This window comes from Triticum urartu, chromosome 3A (genome assembly GCF_056163025.1).
Source record: "Triticum urartu cultivar PI428250 chromosome 3A, HENAU_Tu73, whole genome shotgun sequence".
NCBI lineage: Eukaryota > Viridiplantae > Streptophyta > Magnoliopsida > Poales > Poaceae > Triticum > Triticum urartu.
In genome coordinates, this window is record NC_141875.1 from 667,970,500 (window position 1) to 667,987,468 (window position 16,969).

Sequence of the window (16,969 nt, forward strand, 5' to 3'; positions counted from 1 at the left end):
GGGCGGCGGCTGTGAGGTCGAGGGCGGCCTCGGGCGGCGGCGGTGTGGTCGAAGGCGGCCTCGGGCGGTGGCGGTGTGGTCGAAGGCGGCAGGGCGACGGCGGCGATGGAGCAGTTGGGGGACAGGGGGGCCGGGAGTAGAGAGGGAGGAAAGGACTTAGCAAAATTTTGAGCCCGGGCTGCCGGGATTTGAGTCAAACTAGCAGTAGCGCGTTTTGCCGAAATGCGCTATAGCTAAGATAGCTATAGCGTGTTCTAGAGAAACGCGCTACAGCTATTCCTTTCTGTTTTATTTTTCTTTTTCTTTTATTTTCTTTACATTTTATTTTTTCATTTCTCCTTTTTCTATTTCTTTTTTTTTCTATTTATTTTCTTTTTCATAGCAGTAGCGCTCTACAACATAAACGCGCTGCTACAAAGGTTTTAGCAGTAGCGTGCTTCTGGGTGAATCGCTACTATTATTCCTAGCCTACCGACATTAGTGAGGGACTTTTAGTAGTAGCGCTTTTTCGTGAAGACGCGCTACTGCTAAAACAATGGTTGTAGCGTGGTTTTGCAACAAGCGCTACTACTAAGTAGCGCTAGCGCCGAGTTTTGACCAACGCTACTGCTATACCTCTGTGTATAAGGTTTTCCCTAGTAGTGTAGGTCCATTGGGGAACAAAATCAGAGCCGATTGGAATATGAGTTATTTGTTTTTGTTTGGGGTTTCTTTTGCAAGATGCATAATCTAGTTCGTAATTTTGAGTTTCCTTTGGATCCTGTTTATAAATTGTACTCGCATGCTTATCTAATCGATATTAGGTCTTAAAAAAAGAGTGAAATGGTCTATTGTCCGTGTGTTACTCTAATTTGTTGTAGGATAGCGATGATGAGCAATAGATTTTTAGAAAACGAACCTTACTAGGATTTTTAGGAGATCTGTTTTACTATCTTTTCTGTTAAGAATAGGCTTAAAAAAGTCTTGTCTGGTCCTTGATTAGATTTTGGATATTTAGAGCATCTACAACCGCCATGAGCAAATCAGGCTCCTCAAACGCCTGCGGACGCATCCAGAGACATCCGCCCGCACTGACCGGGCATGCCTCATATTTGCCACTCTGCATACATGTATCTCATATTCGGTGCCTTATCTCCATACTACACATGCAACGTTGATCTACTCTACATGATCAAACGATGGACAATAAAAATCGGCTGCAAAGGAACATAAGATCGCTCCAAACGGACATTAACAAACTTGGGCACATCCAAAAGATCATAGTTCATCACCGGACAAGTTCTTAAACTTCTACAACTAAAACGATATAAAAAATGAGGACAGAGGGATAAACATTTCCTCGCCGGGCCTTTGCCCTTTCGGTCGCCGGCGCAGCTGTAGGCGTCCGCGGCCGGTGGAGGGTCTTGGTCATCCGACGAGGAGGTGCAACTGTCACCGTCATCGGAGTTGGAGTCGGAGAGGACGAAGAGCCCCTTCATCCGATGGATCGTCCTATCCTACTTCCACTTCAACCTGGCGATCCGAGCCTTTTCCGCCGTTGCCTCCTTCGCCCCGCGCTCCGACCGGTCAATAGCAAGCCAGAGCGCCTTGGCCTTCTTCCTTCAGAGGCGGCGAGCGTAAGTCTTCTTCGTCATGAGGACCCATGCGAGAAGACATGCGTCCTTGTCCTGGTCAGCCTCCATCCCGCAGCGGCGGCGCGCGAACTCCTCCACCGCGTCCCTCTCCCGTGCATGCTGCCTCTCACAGTGAGCGACGCGCGCTTGTGATTTCGGAGTGTGCATGCGGACAGGCGGCGCGGGCACTAGCAGCCACCGCTGCCCGCGTGGACAAGTGGCCGATGGGGGAAGGAGATGGCATGAGGCTGGTGCGGACTACGTTGTCCTGGCGTCGTTGCATGCGGGCCGGGAGGGTCCAGCTCCAGTGTCCGAGCTGCGGTGACGCTCTAGATCCAGAGCTACCGCCGTTCTCCACCTTGGACTGGTCCAGCACAATGCAGAGGGCCATCTCCTCCTCATAGTCGAGTTCGGAGCGGAGTCGCTGCCGGAGCTAGACATCATAGTGGATGGTATCGAAATTGGAGAGGGAGAGGAGAGGATGGAGCGAGAGAGGGAGAGAGAGAGAGAGAGAGAGGGAGAGGGAGAGAGAGAGAGCTAGGGTACGGAGCGAGGCTCTCGGATTGGTTTTTTTGTGGGACATATGTGGGGTCAGTGGTGGGCCGGGACTGTCAGGCGGACGCGCCCAGGTGTGCCTAGGCCGCTCCATATCCGTTCTATATTTGGGTTGTATATGAGGCGTGTCGGTTAGACCGGACATTTATCCACGGTTTGAGAGGTCCGGTTGGGTCTATTTTTTGTGACTGATCAATAACTGGACAGCCTGCCCGAACGTTTGAGACGAATATAAGAGGCCCGGATATAGATACCAAGCCAAATGACCACATATCGACTCCATGTTAGCTAGACTAGCCGTTGAATGAAGGGAAGATCCGAAGGACAACCTGGGTACCGGCGCATCCTATATGCAACAAAAAATTAGTAATTCAAAAAAGTTCAAAAAATTCCAAATCTTTTTGGTATCAAACTTGATCAAGTATTGTAGTCGTATAAAAAGATTCGTCAGAAAATGACATTCGTTGCATCCTGGGTCGAAGATTAGGTAAAAAACGCTATATACAAATACTATACACGCTATATTATCGTCATAGACTTGTCTTTTTTGCCTTGAAGTCAATAGGAATCATTTCTTGTCCAAATTTTTTATACGAGTACAATCCCTAATCATGTTTGATTCTAAAAAAGTTTTGGAAGTTTTTGAACTTTTTCTAAATTACTAATTTGTTTTGTGCATATAGGATGCGCAGGTACTCGAGAGCAGCAAGTTCTCGTCCCTGAATAAAGATGTTGCATTATTAGGTTGGAACGCCCTTCAGATCTGGGCGTTGAATCATAAAGTGCTCAACGATATTTTTTTTGGGGGGATTCCAGAATCTCACTCGACTGAGGACTTAACGAAGTTTTAGTCGATGCTATATTTGTTAGATCTTACGTGGTGATCCATGTAAAATTTTGTTTTAATTTTTTCTTTTGCAGTCTCAGTCGACTGAAATCTAATCATATTTTTTTATTTACCGAAACATATGCATATGCGTTTTGCATTAGAGATGGCCTTAACATAATTTGTTTTCCACGACGAGTTCTCTCACATATTTTTTTTCCATGTAAGCAACTATGAGTTGCCAAGTATTATTTGTGTTTTGCTCTTACACTGCCACCAATGTAATTGCACCAAGAGCCAGTAGAAGGTTTTTTTGGCCGGGTAGCACAAGCTTTTATTTAGACACACATCATTAATTACTGGAGATAGATACTATATACAAATGCTTGTATCCAATATTTGGATTTCCATATCCTCTAAGACATTACACAAATGCTTCTATCCAATATTTGGATTTTCATATCCTCTAAAACATTACACAAATGCTTGTATCCAATATTTGAATTTTCGTATCCTCTAAGACATTACACAAATGCTTGTATTCAATATTTGGATTTTCGTATCCTCTAAGACATTACACAAATGCTTGTTTCCAATATTTGGATTTCCATGTCCTCTAAGGCATTGAATGGATAGCCAAGAGGAATGCAATAAATAGCACTCAAACCCCGTTCTTCTCCTCACACATCCTTTCCAACAACTTATTTTGAGCACTTGGCCATGGCGTTCAGCGGTGCCCAGATGCTCGCTGCCTTCACCATGGGCTTTCTTCTCATGGCCTTATGTAAGTTCATATAGCAGATTTTATCGCATTGCAATTCCATGCAATTTTAGATCAATCGATGAAACAACTGCTACTATAATTTTCTGGTGCACACATTAATTCTATGTCACATGCAGGTGTGGAGGCTCGGGTATGCATGTCCCCTAGCAAGTCGTACAAAAGGAGCCCTTGCAAGAACGTGCGCTGCACCGCGGCCTGTCACAAAGAACACTTCAAGGGTGGGTACTGCTCCAGTAAGAAGTCAATTGTTGGCGATGACCACAACGAAGACAACGAGGAGAACTTCTATAAGAAACGTCCTAAGAAAAAGACGTGCATGTGTACACATGAATGCGGTAAAGCCCCGCCACCACCGTCAGAACCTGATGTGCCAGAGCCACCGGGTGAACCCGTGGTGCCGGATCCTCAGAAGAAGCCGCCACCGCCATATGAACGTGACGTGCCGGAGCCGCCCTTGGGAGAACACAAGAAGAAGAAGCCGCCGCCAGCTGCGGACCAGTGAGCAAATGGTCTATTCCACCCGTCTGAGGAAAATGATTTTAATAAGAGAGGAATTATTCAATGCTTGACTTGTACTCATGCATAAATGATTGCGTGAGAATAATAATAATAATCTGGGTACTGTTAAAGGGAGTATGTCCTTGTGATAGTTCCACCTTCTCCCACCCCTCCTACATTTCCATGCAGCCAACACCGATCTTTTTTCTCTCATACGAGCCCACGCATCCAATGAGCCAATACGAAAAGGAAAAAAAGATCCCACGACCCACGAACACATGTCCACACGCCTCATCCCTCATCTCCCTGACCACGCCCCTCCCGATCACGTCTTTTTTAAACGCTATGGAGTCTCTATCTCTACATACGACTAGTAGAATGCTCGTGCGTTATTATGGGCATTTGAAATATTTTACTGGAGTTATATCTAAAACATAATGCACGTTAAACTTCATAGAAAAGATAGACAGTAAAAGTCGGGTAGAAATTGAAATTCACTTCACTTACAATGTACTCCCAAATGTAGGATCACTTTTTGACACTATCATAATGTCAACAATGATCTTATAATTTGGGACGGAGGTAGTGGGTTGATAAAAAAAAGGCAATTTTAAGATGTGTACCTAGAGCGATGATATAACTATAATAAGTTATGAATTAAGATCTACTTGATGCACTTAAGATATTCTCGCTCAATATAAAAATGTTGTCTTTAGCTTGATTCACACGATATTTAAGCAAGTATAATAGAAACATCTTCCTCAACTATCCATCACAAGCAGTATATGTAGTCAACACAAATAGTTTACATGGAAGGTCTAAAATTTTGCAGCAAAGAATACCCACTGTTCAAACTGGACGAACCAATTCTGTACCGTTCAATGAGAACATAATCAAAAACAAAGTAGCTAGACACATCCCTGCAATTGAATAATTAATATTATCTTCAATATGGTGATAAAAAATGATTGTATCTTGAATATTATCATAATGAAATATATAAATTTGCTCATCCATGGGAAAACTAAACACATATAGAAGTACATCTTTTGAGTATTATATCATGTGAAACAAACATACAAAGAAGAAGAATTATTTACATGCACCTCTTCTGATTGCGTAAAACTCGTTGATTTTTCAGTCCGGTCCATCATCGTTACGTCAATGACTATATCACTCGATATTTTCAAAGCATCATCCACCAGTTTCTATATGACCAACAAAAATGGGAAATATAAAAATATATTAGGAAAAGTATATATTAAAAATCATGTATGTAAAATATATATTCATTGGTCGGCTGCTAGAAATGAACGGTGCCTGTTTTTAACTAACTGGGTGACATAATGTTTTTTAGTAGATTGAGTGGCATCCCAATTTTTAATAAATTGTAGGCTCATCTATAAATCACTATTTTATGATTATTCTTGGGAATTTACTATTTAGGCATGTGATATTCTAGAAGAAAAAATATGTTACATTTCTCTAGAGTAAACAATCGATTTTCCCACCATATTAGGAAGAACAACCGATTTTTCTAAAAATCAAACACAGCCAGCCTTTCCCTTCCTTTGTAGAAGTATCTCTATCTCTATCTCTACTATTAAAAAGGAGAATCGAACGTCGTGATGGTTCGACCTCCCTCCTATCGCTAGCTATCGATACATCCACCCACCCACGTCGCCCTCATCTAATTGGTTTTTTTTTCGAGTTAACCAGCGGTAAGTAAACGAGGGAACCGACCGGTTAATCAATCCCAGCTCGAAACAAGAACGAAAACTGTCGTCACACAGGTCGCACGTCCCAATCCCTCGCTCCCGATCTCGTCGCCGCCCCTTGTGCTCGCCTCCGCGGAACCCACACATGATCCTCTGCGGGTGCCGTACGGGCCTAGAGGATTGGGATGCCTCCCATCCCGTGCCTTCCGCTTGCCGTGGAAGAGAGAGAGAGAGAGAGAGACGGAGATACGGGAGAGGCAGGAGCGCAGCGGCGGTTCTGGGCTTCTGGCCGATCTCGTGCTTTCCCCTCGCTCCCGATCCATTCTCCTCGACTGGTGCCATCACAATCGTCCCGTTGCCTCGACTCCTCCAATCACTCTCCTCGAACAGCTGGGTGGGTTGAATCTGCGCTACCGGAGTAGTCTGAAGTGTGTGGCCGGAGACGAAGGAGAGGCGAATGGAATAGGTGTCAAATAGGTGGATCGCCGGTTCCAACGCAGTGTGAACACGGTGGAGACGTACACGAGGCGGGAACGCACGCGGGTCCTTGGGGGAGCAGTGGCGTCGGAGGCGAGATCTCTATCCGGGCTAAGTAAACGGCGAGAGAGAGGACCGTCCACGGCCGAAGTAACGAGATGGATCATGCGGTGGACGCTTTTCGGACGGACCCGATGACCATCACGCGATACCTGCTGAAGGAGCAGAGCAGGCGCCCGGAGTCGCGCGATGACTTCACCATCCTCCTCTCCCACATCGTCCTCGGCTGCAAGTTCGTCGCCACTCAACAAGGCCGGCCAAGCCAAGCTCATCGGTCTCTCAGTTCAGAGCAACGTCCAGGCAAGCACTTGTTTCCTCTCTTCATCAAAGTTGTTCTTCCGTGAGAATGGTGCTATGATGATGATTGCCTGTTTTCTTTGCCGTGGGTTCTTCAGGTGGAGGAGCAGAAAGAAGTTGGACGTGCTCTCCCAACGAGGTGTTGGTCAATGCCCTTGTCAGCAGTGGTCGCACCGTATGACTCTTCTCTCATCTTGGTTCTTTTAATTTTTGAACAAGATCGTTGCTTCTATTCTGTTTTGTGACACTCCTCTGCGAACGACGTCATATATGCAGTGCGTTCTTGTGTCCGAGGAGGACGAGGAGGCTTCATACTTGGACCGAAAGCTCCGTGGGAAGTGTGTAAAAAACCTCCACTCCATATGCTCTGCTCACAAACTTGATATGGTCGAGCAATTTTACTTCTGCTGTTTCTGATGAAGTGTACGTGTGGCTCTTCATTTCCCATTAGGTACTGTGTCTGCTTTGATCCCCTGGATGGCTCCTCCAACATCGACTGCGGCATGCCCATCGGAATGGTATGCGCACAAGTAATTTCACCGCTTAAAAGGTTGAACGGAACACACAATTAATAAGTTGGAGTCACTATCTGACTTGATTTGATTGTCGGGCGCATGGATAAAACATGATAGTCACATCAGGAAAGGCGATTTCAAAAGGAGCATGAACCGCTGCATGCCAGGGCAGTGAGTGTGTATTCCTTGATGGGCGTTGGTGTGATTGTTGTGTTATTCTGAATTAATCATATGACTGTGTGTCTTGTGTCTGATTCAGTCCGTCATTGAATAATCAGATGACAATGGAGGTGCTCGACTCAAGGCAGAGGTACTCAAATTTGATCACTTTGTTGTAGAATCATGGTGCTAATTAAATAATCTCTTGACTGATTTTGAATCTTTGTCAATAGTTCAACATCTTCTTTTATCACAAGGTCTAAAAGGTATCATTTAAAATGTGCAGATGATCATTAGGTGTCAAACCCGTCCCCTTTGTCATCTTCTAGATGAACTGCGTTATAGAAAGTGGAAAATTGTTGCTTGTTATGTTGATATGCAAACTACCAAATTGGGGAATTTCCGATGATGATGAAACTACATTGTAAAAAAGTGAATCATATTAGGAATGTCTCCCGACCCTCAAATTGTTACTTGTTATATTGATCTGCAGACTACCAAATTGAAAAAAAAATTCAATCATGATATGATTCTGAGAATTGATGCATGGTTGCAGATGGCTACCAAACTGTTAAATTATCAACCTTGAGAAAATATAGATATATTTTGTGCATGCAGGTTTGATGCATGATTTCAGCTGCATGTAGGTTTCGGTTTGTGTCCAAGACAAGTATATGTATACCAATAATGATTACTTTCTTTTTCAAGTGGTTCCTGCTGCGGGCATGACAAGTGCGTGTGTATAAATTAGTATCATGTTGCCTGCACATTGAATTTATAACTCTTTTTTCTAAATAATGTGTCATATTTTGATTCCTGTCAAAATGACCATTGCTATTTGCCTTCTAGACATCTTGTATGTTGCTTATGCTGATAATAATTTTATTTTTCTTGGGATTTGATTATGCTCTCGAAGGGTACATTACGAGCATGCAAACTTCTATGATAATGAAAGTGCCACATAGACTAATTTATTCTGGTAGTGTACTGCCTTTTATGCATTCATCAGAGCTATTCCACAATTTTGCCCCCACTTATACCTTTTTACACTTTTATATGTGTAGCTTCTTTTAATTTTTTAAGACATTGATTTCTGCCTTTTAAGTCTTCATGTGTGCAGAATTACTTCTGCAGTGAGCCGGCATCTGGTGAGCTTGACGAGTACTTCCTGAAGATTGATGTCCGCTCCTGTTGCGTCACTAATCAAGGTCCCATTTGCATGGGAAGCTGATTTTTTTTGTTAGATTGCCAATGAAACGCTTCGATAAGAGAAAAGAAACCGGATGCACACACACATTTACATATTTCATGTCATGGTAGTATGTCATCGTAGTTTTCTGATTTTGTTGATCCGTGGCAATGCACGCGCATTCAGCTAGTATTTTATAAAGCAAAAACAACTCACCCCCTCACTCTCTCACGCACGGGCACAAGACCTCACTCACGTCTTACTCTTCCCACACTGGTTGCCGCCGCCACCTCTTGCCAACACAGCGGTGCCGCCGCCTCCTCTCTCCGATGTGGCATGGATCTGCGGTCTCTCCTCCACACTCACCCCCACCCCCATCGCGATGTCCCCTCCACTCCACGCCACGGTATAAGCTCCGGTCGGATCAGGTGAGTAACTGTGAGCACATCTGACATGTTAAGTACCTGGATTCGGGCTTGACAACGAGTTGTGACCCCACACAGGTCGCCCCGCCACTTATCCCAAGCTTCCCTCCCAGCTGCAAGCTGTGACCACACAGTTAGTGCGCCATTCCCCGCCGCCGTCCGCTGCCTCTGCCAAGATGTCGTCCCGCCGGCCCTTTTGCTACCCTTCTTCACTAGTGGAAAACAGGGAACTAGTCCCGGTTCTAGAACCGGGACAAAACGGTCGGGACTAAAGCCCAAAATCTTTAGTCCCGGTTCGCTTATGAACCAAGACAGAAGGGGCTCCACGTGGCCGCTGCGAGGCGCTCAGGCACGAGGACCTTTAGTCCCGGTTGGTAACACCAACCGGGATCAAAAGGCAGCTACATGTCAGCAGCTGGCAGGAGCTGGAGTTTTGTTTTTCTTTGAATGGGGGGAGGGGGGTCAGGGGGTTTTGGAGGGTTAATTTAGGGGTTTCATATTGTGTGAGGTAGCTAATAGAGAGAAGTGGCCTCTCTTTCTCTGTGCTTGGTCGACGCTAGCTACTATACATATAGAGAGAACTCGACATGCTAGGTAGTAAGAAAATGAAGGAACAATTAATTACACAAGATCATCATGAACATATACAGAGAGAAGTGACCTCTCTTTCTTCGAGAGATTGGTCGAACAACAAGTTTTTGTATATCTATCCGACGCTACTACATATATGCAATATAACATCTCTTACAATCCCTAACATCTAAAATCCAGTTCAATTTCCATATGGTATTCTCCCTCGTCATTTATGACGTGGTCAAGAAAGAATCCCGCCAACTCCTTTTGAATTGCTCGTATGCGATCATATGGTAGGAGTTCATCCCGCATATGCCAGATCTAATTTAAAGAAGGGGGTCAATAGATATATATGAATGAAACTCAACACAAATGATGGTAATAAAATAAAATTGTGAATATTAATGTTTACGTACTTGATATTGTTTTTCATAGTAGCCCCGCTGAAAGGTTGTGTTGTAGATGAACTCACAAACGTAGTATCCACATAAATTATTCCCGCCTTCCTGCCACAAGCACTTTACGAGAAATAGAGTTCAATCAAACTGATAATCAAGCATGATAAATGGTATTGATGAAACTAGAATCAATGGGAGATGCGCGGAACTAGCTAGTACTACTTACTTTCGGGTGTGTAAATCACAGCTCCCTCAGCAGTCCCGGAACCATTCCCGTGAACTCTTTCCAAACCCTGCCAGACAAAGAAAATAATTACTTGATATCAGGAAATGAACAAAAGTTGCCGATATGGTGCGATAATGATCGATTGAACTTACTTCTAGAGCATTTCAGTCATGTCTGCATAGTCCAGGGGATCTTTCGTCTCGAGTCTAAGACAATTACTACTCCCCGGTCAAGCTTAATCTCTAGCAGAATAAAGTGGAAGCTGCGCACGCATGCATAACTCATGAATTAAATTACTATAACCTCGAGTAAGCGAAACCGAATATGCACAAGAAAGTAACACTCACTTGAAGTTGTAAGAAAAGAGTATTTTCCCTTTGTTTTGATTTTGAAGTAAGGATTGTAGCAAGTTGTCCTCAGAATCTTTGACACTGTTTTTAACCGACCATTCATTTATGGTATTTGGGTTAATGAACCCAATGTCATATATTTGTGCTTTTTTGCATTCGATGATCTTCAATATACATAATATAGTGAGGATAATTATATATACGTGCAATGAAAGAGCTGAGCTATAGTGACTTAATTACAGAAGTAATACTTACAAACAGTAGCAAGTCATGAGTTGTTTGTCGAGGAGCGCTTGATTGTATAACTAGAATAACTCCACAAATTCAACCGGCATCACCTCAGTTCCAACGAGGTCGTGCTCCTCTTTAATTCCCAGCATCAAAATATCCTTCCTAGACCTGCTGCAGGTCTCCATGTACCATTCATGCAATTTTCGCATCATCGTTGTTAGAGGAGGAAGATCAGGTTTGACGAGATGATTCCCGTACTCGTATATGAAGATCTCTACCACTTCTAACATTTCAAACTCTAAATCATCGCCCAGCTAATAAGCAGGATTGATACCGGGCACTAGCCCAGAATGATTAGAGACGATATCGCTAGAAACCTTGAACGGGGGGCACGATTGGTTGGCCTGTTTGCCGAGCTAGGGAATTTGTTTCCCACTTCTTCATTGTGCTAACCTTGCATCACTGGAAGACTTCCCGACCGACGTGCATCTTCATATGTATTTTTAAGACAAGAGACATAGTTGGAATCCGAGGGAGGCGGCGGTGGTCGCTTCAGGGCATCCAGAGTGCGCTTCACTTTCACCGGATCTACCGTTTCCTTCGGAGGTGGAGGTATCCGTGCAAAATGGTCCCTCACATGGGCAGCACAGATGTCCTCTTTTTCCTCGTCGGTCCTCTCATATGGTAACTTTTCCGGAGCCTTGAGACATGGACCGTATTTGAATTGCTTCCCGCCTCTACTTGTACTGCTAGCCGCCGGAGCGGCGGTGTCTCTCTTCCGCTGTTGTTGATGCGGCGGAGTCCACTAACATGCCGGAGGAGGCGGAGAAGGAGGCAGAGTGCTCCAATGCGCCGGAGGAGGAGGCGGAGTGCCCTCACGTGCTGGAGGAGGTGGAGGAGGAGGCGGAGTGCCTTGATCACTTGCCGGGGGAGGATGAGGAGCCAGAGTGCCCTGACTCGCCGGAGAAGGAGGAGGAGGAGGAGGAGGAGGAGGCGTCCAGTTTGGAAGCTTGATGTAGTCCTTCCTCCATAGATAGGTACTCCTCAAAGCATAAACCAGATGATTCACCCCTTCACTTGTAGGGTAGTCAAGCTTCAGCTCCTCAAATCACTCCATTATTTCATCCACCGTCACAAAAGCATAGCCATGTGGAATCAAACGGCAATGAAAAGTTCCGTCAGCTTGAGGAGGTGCAACAGAGCCGACAGCCGCCTTCGAAATCAGGTTCTTCTATTTCATCATTAGCTCGCAATGTTGAGCCTCCGTGATAGTATCCATTATAATCCCCAAGTGCAGGGAATCATCGTAGCAATTTCCAAAGGTGGAAGTGATAAGTATGGAGTGTCGAACCCACAAGGAGCTAAAAGGTAAGATCAATATTATCTCAAGCCCTATCTGCCACTGATACGACTCTACGTACACCGAACGTTTGCTTCCAACTAGCAACGAGAAATAAAACTATGTTGTCGGTATGAAGAGGATAACTTTGTATGATATCGGAGAGCTAAAATATAAAAGTAGGTGCTGTTATGATGAACATGAAGTTAGAATATATTACTAAATATTATAAATAGCGAGTGTGGAATAATGGTGGATCGGTGTGCGGAATTGTCCTAGGCAATCGTTAACAAGATCGGTAATCACTATTGCAGTTTCATATGAGGGAGAGGCATAAGCTAACATACTTTCTCTACTTGGATCATATGCACTTATGATTAGAACTCTAGCAAGCATCCGCAACTACTAAAGATCATTAAGGTAAAACCCAACCATAGCATTAAAGCATCAAGTCCTCTTTATCCCATACGCAACAACCCCCTTACTCGGGTTTGTGTTTCAGTCACTCACGCAACCCACTATAAGCGAATCATAAACGTATTGCAACACCCTGCAACGGGAATCCCTCACGCTTGCGTGACACAGAGGGCACCATAGGACAGCACCAAAGGAAAACATACAACTTATACCAATCTAGATCATCAATCAACCCAAAGACAAAGGATATCTACTAAAAACATCATAGGATGACAACACATCATTGGATCATAATATGTGGCATAAAGCACCATGTTCAAGTAGGGATTACAGCAGGGTGCGGGAGAGTGGACCGCGTAAAAGAGATGAGGATGGTGATGATGATGGTGATGTTGATGAAGACGATCACCGCGGCGATGATTCTCCTCTTGATGGCACTCCGGTGCCACCAAGAGAGAGGAGGAGAGGTTCTCCCCCTTGTGCTTCCTCCTCCATGGCCTTCCCCTGGATGGGGAGAGGTTCCCCCTCTGGTCCTTGGCCTTCATGGTGATGATGGCCCCTCCGGGATCCTCCTCCATGCCCTCCGGTAATGATGGCCCCCTCCGGCAGGGTGCCGGAGAGGGCCTAGATTGGTTTTCGGTGGCTACGGAGGCTTATGGCGGCAGAACTCCCGATCTAGGTTAATTTTCTGAGGTTTTTGTATTTATAGAAATTTTTGGCGTCGGTCTCACGTCAAGGAGGTGCCCGAGGCGTCCACGAGGCAGGCCCACGCGCCTGAGGGGGGGGGGGGTGCCCCCCACCCTCGGGGACGCCCCGGGACTCTCCTGGCCCAACTCTTTTACTCCGGGGTCTTCTTTTGGTCCATAAAAAATCGTCAAACATTGGCACATCAATTGGACTCCGTTTGATATTCCTTTTCTGTAGAACTCAAAAACAAGGAAAAAACAGAAACTGTCACTGGGCTCTAGGTTAATAGGTTAGTCCCAAAAACCATATAAAATAGCATATAAATGCATATAAAACATCCAAGGTTGATAATATAATAGCATGAATACTTCATAAATTATAGATACGTTGGAGACGTATCAGCATCCCCAAGCTTAATTCCTGCTCGTCCTCGAGTAGGTAAATGATAAAAGAAATAATTTATGAAGTGTGAATGCTAGCAAGTGCATAAGTTTCATCAATGATAGTTCCAATCACCTTTTCTAGCATCATTATATATCATAACAGTAGCTCATTTTCATAAAACTTTTCATGATCAAGTAACAAACTATTCACATGTTAAAGTATAGATCATAAACTCTCTTGAAACTAACAAACTATATTCTCAGTCATCAAACAATTGCAATTCATCTTATTTTCAGGAAGGGTCTATGTCAGAGCTTTGATTTAGCAAACTCCACATACGCAACTATCATTTAGTCTTTCACAATTGCTAACACTCACGTGATATTTATGGGTTCAAAGTTTTAATCGGACACAGAGAAAGATAGGGGCTTATAGATTCGCCTCCCAACTTTTACCTGAAGGGTAATGTCAACAATAATAGTTAATGATAACTCACATCCAATTGGATATATTTATCAGGATCTTTCCAACACAATGTGCTTGCTAAAGGGTAAAATGTAAAAAGGAAAGGTGAAGATCACCATGACTCTTGCATAAGGTAGATAATAAAAGTAAAAGATAGGCCCTTCGCAGAGGGAAGCAGAGGTTGTCATGCGCTTTTATGGTTGGATGCACAAAATCTTAATGCAAAAGAACGTCACTTTATATTGCCACTTGTGATATGGACCTTTATTATGCAGTCTGTCGCTTTTATTTCTTCCACATCACAAGATCGTATAAAGCTTATTTTCTCCATATTAATAGATCATACATATTTAGAGGGAAATTTTTATTGCTTGCACCGATGACAACTTACTTGAAGGATCTTACTCAATCCATAGGTAGGTATGTTGGACTCTCATGTCAAAACTGGTTTAAGGAATGTTTGGAAGCACAAGTAGTATCTCTACTTGGTGCAAATAATTTGGCTAGCATGAGGGGGAAAAGCAAGCTCAACATGTTGGATGATCCAAGAGAATATACTTTATTTCGTATATAAGAAAACATAACCCATTACGTTGTCTTCCTTGTCCGACATCAACCTTTTAGCATGTCATATTTTAATGAGTGCTCACAATTAGATGTCCAAGATAGTATATTTATATGTGAAATCTCTCTTCCTTCAATATTCTTTCATGAATTGTTCAAGTGACCAATTCTATGTTTGCTAACTTTCAATAACTTTACTACCTATACTTATTCTATGTGAAGTCATTACTCCCCATGGTATAAGCATATGAAACATATATACATTCAGATTTATGATATTCAATTATTTAACCATTTACTCATAGGATATACGTGAAGCACGTGAGTAAATGACAAACTACTCCAAAAGATAATAGTGAAGGACACTGAGTAGTCAAATAATTAACTAGCCATGGGAGGATTCTTTTTCATTTAATAATTCAGATCCAATGATTTTATTCAAACAACAAGTAAAATTGAAAATACGCTCCAAGCAAAACACATATCATGTGACGAATAAAAATATAGCTCCGAGTAAGGTATACCGATAATTTTGAAGACGAAAGAGGGGATGCCTTCCGGGGCATCCCCAAGCTTAGGCGCTTGAGTCTTCCTTGAATATTACCTTGGGGTGCCTCGGGCATCCCCAAGCTTAGGGTCTTTCCACTCCTTATTCTCCTCATATCGATATCTCACCCAAAGCTTGAAAACTTCAATCACACAAAACTTAACGGAATTTCGTGAGATAGGTTAGTATGATAAAGAGTAAACCATTCACTTTGGTACTGTCAAAGACAAGGTTCATAATTTTTCTCACACAATGCCTACTGTACCATATCATTTCTACAATTTATATTGAGAAATATAAGTCATAGAAACTAGAAAACAAGCAAACTATGCAATGAAAACAGAATCTGTCAGAAACAGAACAGACTGTAATGATCTGAACACTAACCATACTTCTACTACTAAAAAAATTATGAAATAAATTGGTGGACGTGAGGAATTTGTCTATTAATCTTATGCAAAAAGAATCATGCTCCGACTTCATCACATAACGGTTCACCATAGGTTGATTCGGATGTAACTTTTCGAGTAGATGGTTTTTCATATAAAAAACTTTTCAATCCGAGTTCGTATGCAAAAGTTATGCCCATTTTACTAAATTTCGAAGAGATTTTGCAAATAAAGTCGAAATTCATATTTGTAAAGTTCTTGTTTGTCGTGTTGAAGATGACTCCGATCCAGGGGGATCTCCTTTTTTTTTGAGACAAATCTCGAAAGCTTTATTCAACCGTCACAATGTTTACAAGGACGAACAAAAGCTCGCCGGGGTGGCCTAACCGAACATCGCGTCCGGTTCCCAACGTTAATGCATGCTTCGCAAGGTTGTGAGCCTCGAAATTTGAGGTCCAAAATTCATGACTAAAAATGCAAGAAGTATAAGATCTTGCTCGCTTTGTTATTTCATGTACCACCGCTCCATAAGACGTCGCGGTTCCTCCTTTGATTGCATCAACCACAGCCTTGCAATCTGAAGCGACGAAAACTTTCTGCTCATATAGATCCTCTGCGAGCGCCAAAGCTTCTCCAGGGGGGGGGGGGGGGGGGGGGGATCGACGCGTTTTGCATCAAACAAATCCGCGACGTCTGGATTTGAACACAGGTTCTCGCCTGAATTTGAATACAGGTTCTCACGTACATGTGCGAGTGTCGCTAGCCAATGGAGCGAACGTTGGCTCTTCTCTATACATAAGCCCGAAACTATAAGAGCTAAAAGCTAAAAGCTAGCGGCAAATGTGAAACATTTTAAGTCTCGTACTGAATCCTTTTTCTAAACAAAAATATTTTTAGAAACTCAACCATCTATGAAAGCTGTGAATTCTTTTTAGAAAACTCACATTTTCTTAAAATAGCAAACAATTTTCAATCTGTCACCAAGGTTCAAATTCGGCACAAAAAATTGAAAATGTGAACAATTTTTTAAAACACTAAAAAAATAAAACAGGAAAGTTTTTTTGAAACTCACAAACAAAATGTGAAAATTTTAAAGAATTTGTGAACAATTTTTCGAAATTGCGATTTTTTTAAACGTGAACATTGTGGGTGTTTAACAATAAATTTTAACAAGAACATTTTTTGAATTTGTGAACAGATATTACAAAATGTGAATGTGATTTGCAAACATGAACATTCTTTTAAATCTCCCGAACAAATTGGAACATGCAAAAAGATTTGGG

General features: G+C 43.1%; 1 protein-coding gene and 1 long non-coding RNA gene across 2 annotated transcripts; both read left to right on the forward strand.

Moving 5' to 3' along the window:
• Positions 1 to 3,667: 3,667 nt before the first annotated feature.
• On the forward strand, positions 3,668 to 4,407 carry LOC125549073 (uncharacterized). The gene is made up of 2 exons (XM_048712565.2): positions 3,668 to 3,778; positions 3,895 to 4,407. The coding sequence occupies exons 1-2, from the start codon at positions 3,715 to 3,717 to the stop codon at positions 4,278 to 4,280; spliced, it is 450 nt and encodes a 149-aa protein (XP_048568522.1). The 5' UTR covers positions 3,668 to 3,714; the 3' UTR covers positions 4,281 to 4,407.
• Positions 4,408 to 6,923: 2,516 nt separating this feature from the next.
• LOC125549074 (uncharacterized) lies at positions 6,924 to 7,647 on the forward strand. Its single transcript, XR_007301238.2, has 3 exons — positions 6,924 to 7,003; positions 7,105 to 7,166; positions 7,280 to 7,647. It is a non-coding gene; the product is annotated as an uncharacterized LOC125549074 (long non-coding RNA).
• The last annotated feature ends 9,322 nt before the right edge of the window (positions 7,648 to 16,969 follow it).

Excerpts from the sequence above, each read along its gene's own strand:
- LOC125549073 (XM_048712565.2), top strand. The coding sequence starts at position 3,715 with ATGGCGTTCAGCGGTGCCCAGATGCTCGCTGCCTTCACCATGGGCTTT. Across the intron at positions 3,779-3,894 it reads CTTTCTTCTCATGGCCTTAT|GTGTGGAGGCTCGGGTATGC; the intron begins GTAAGTTCATAT and ends TGTCACATGCAG.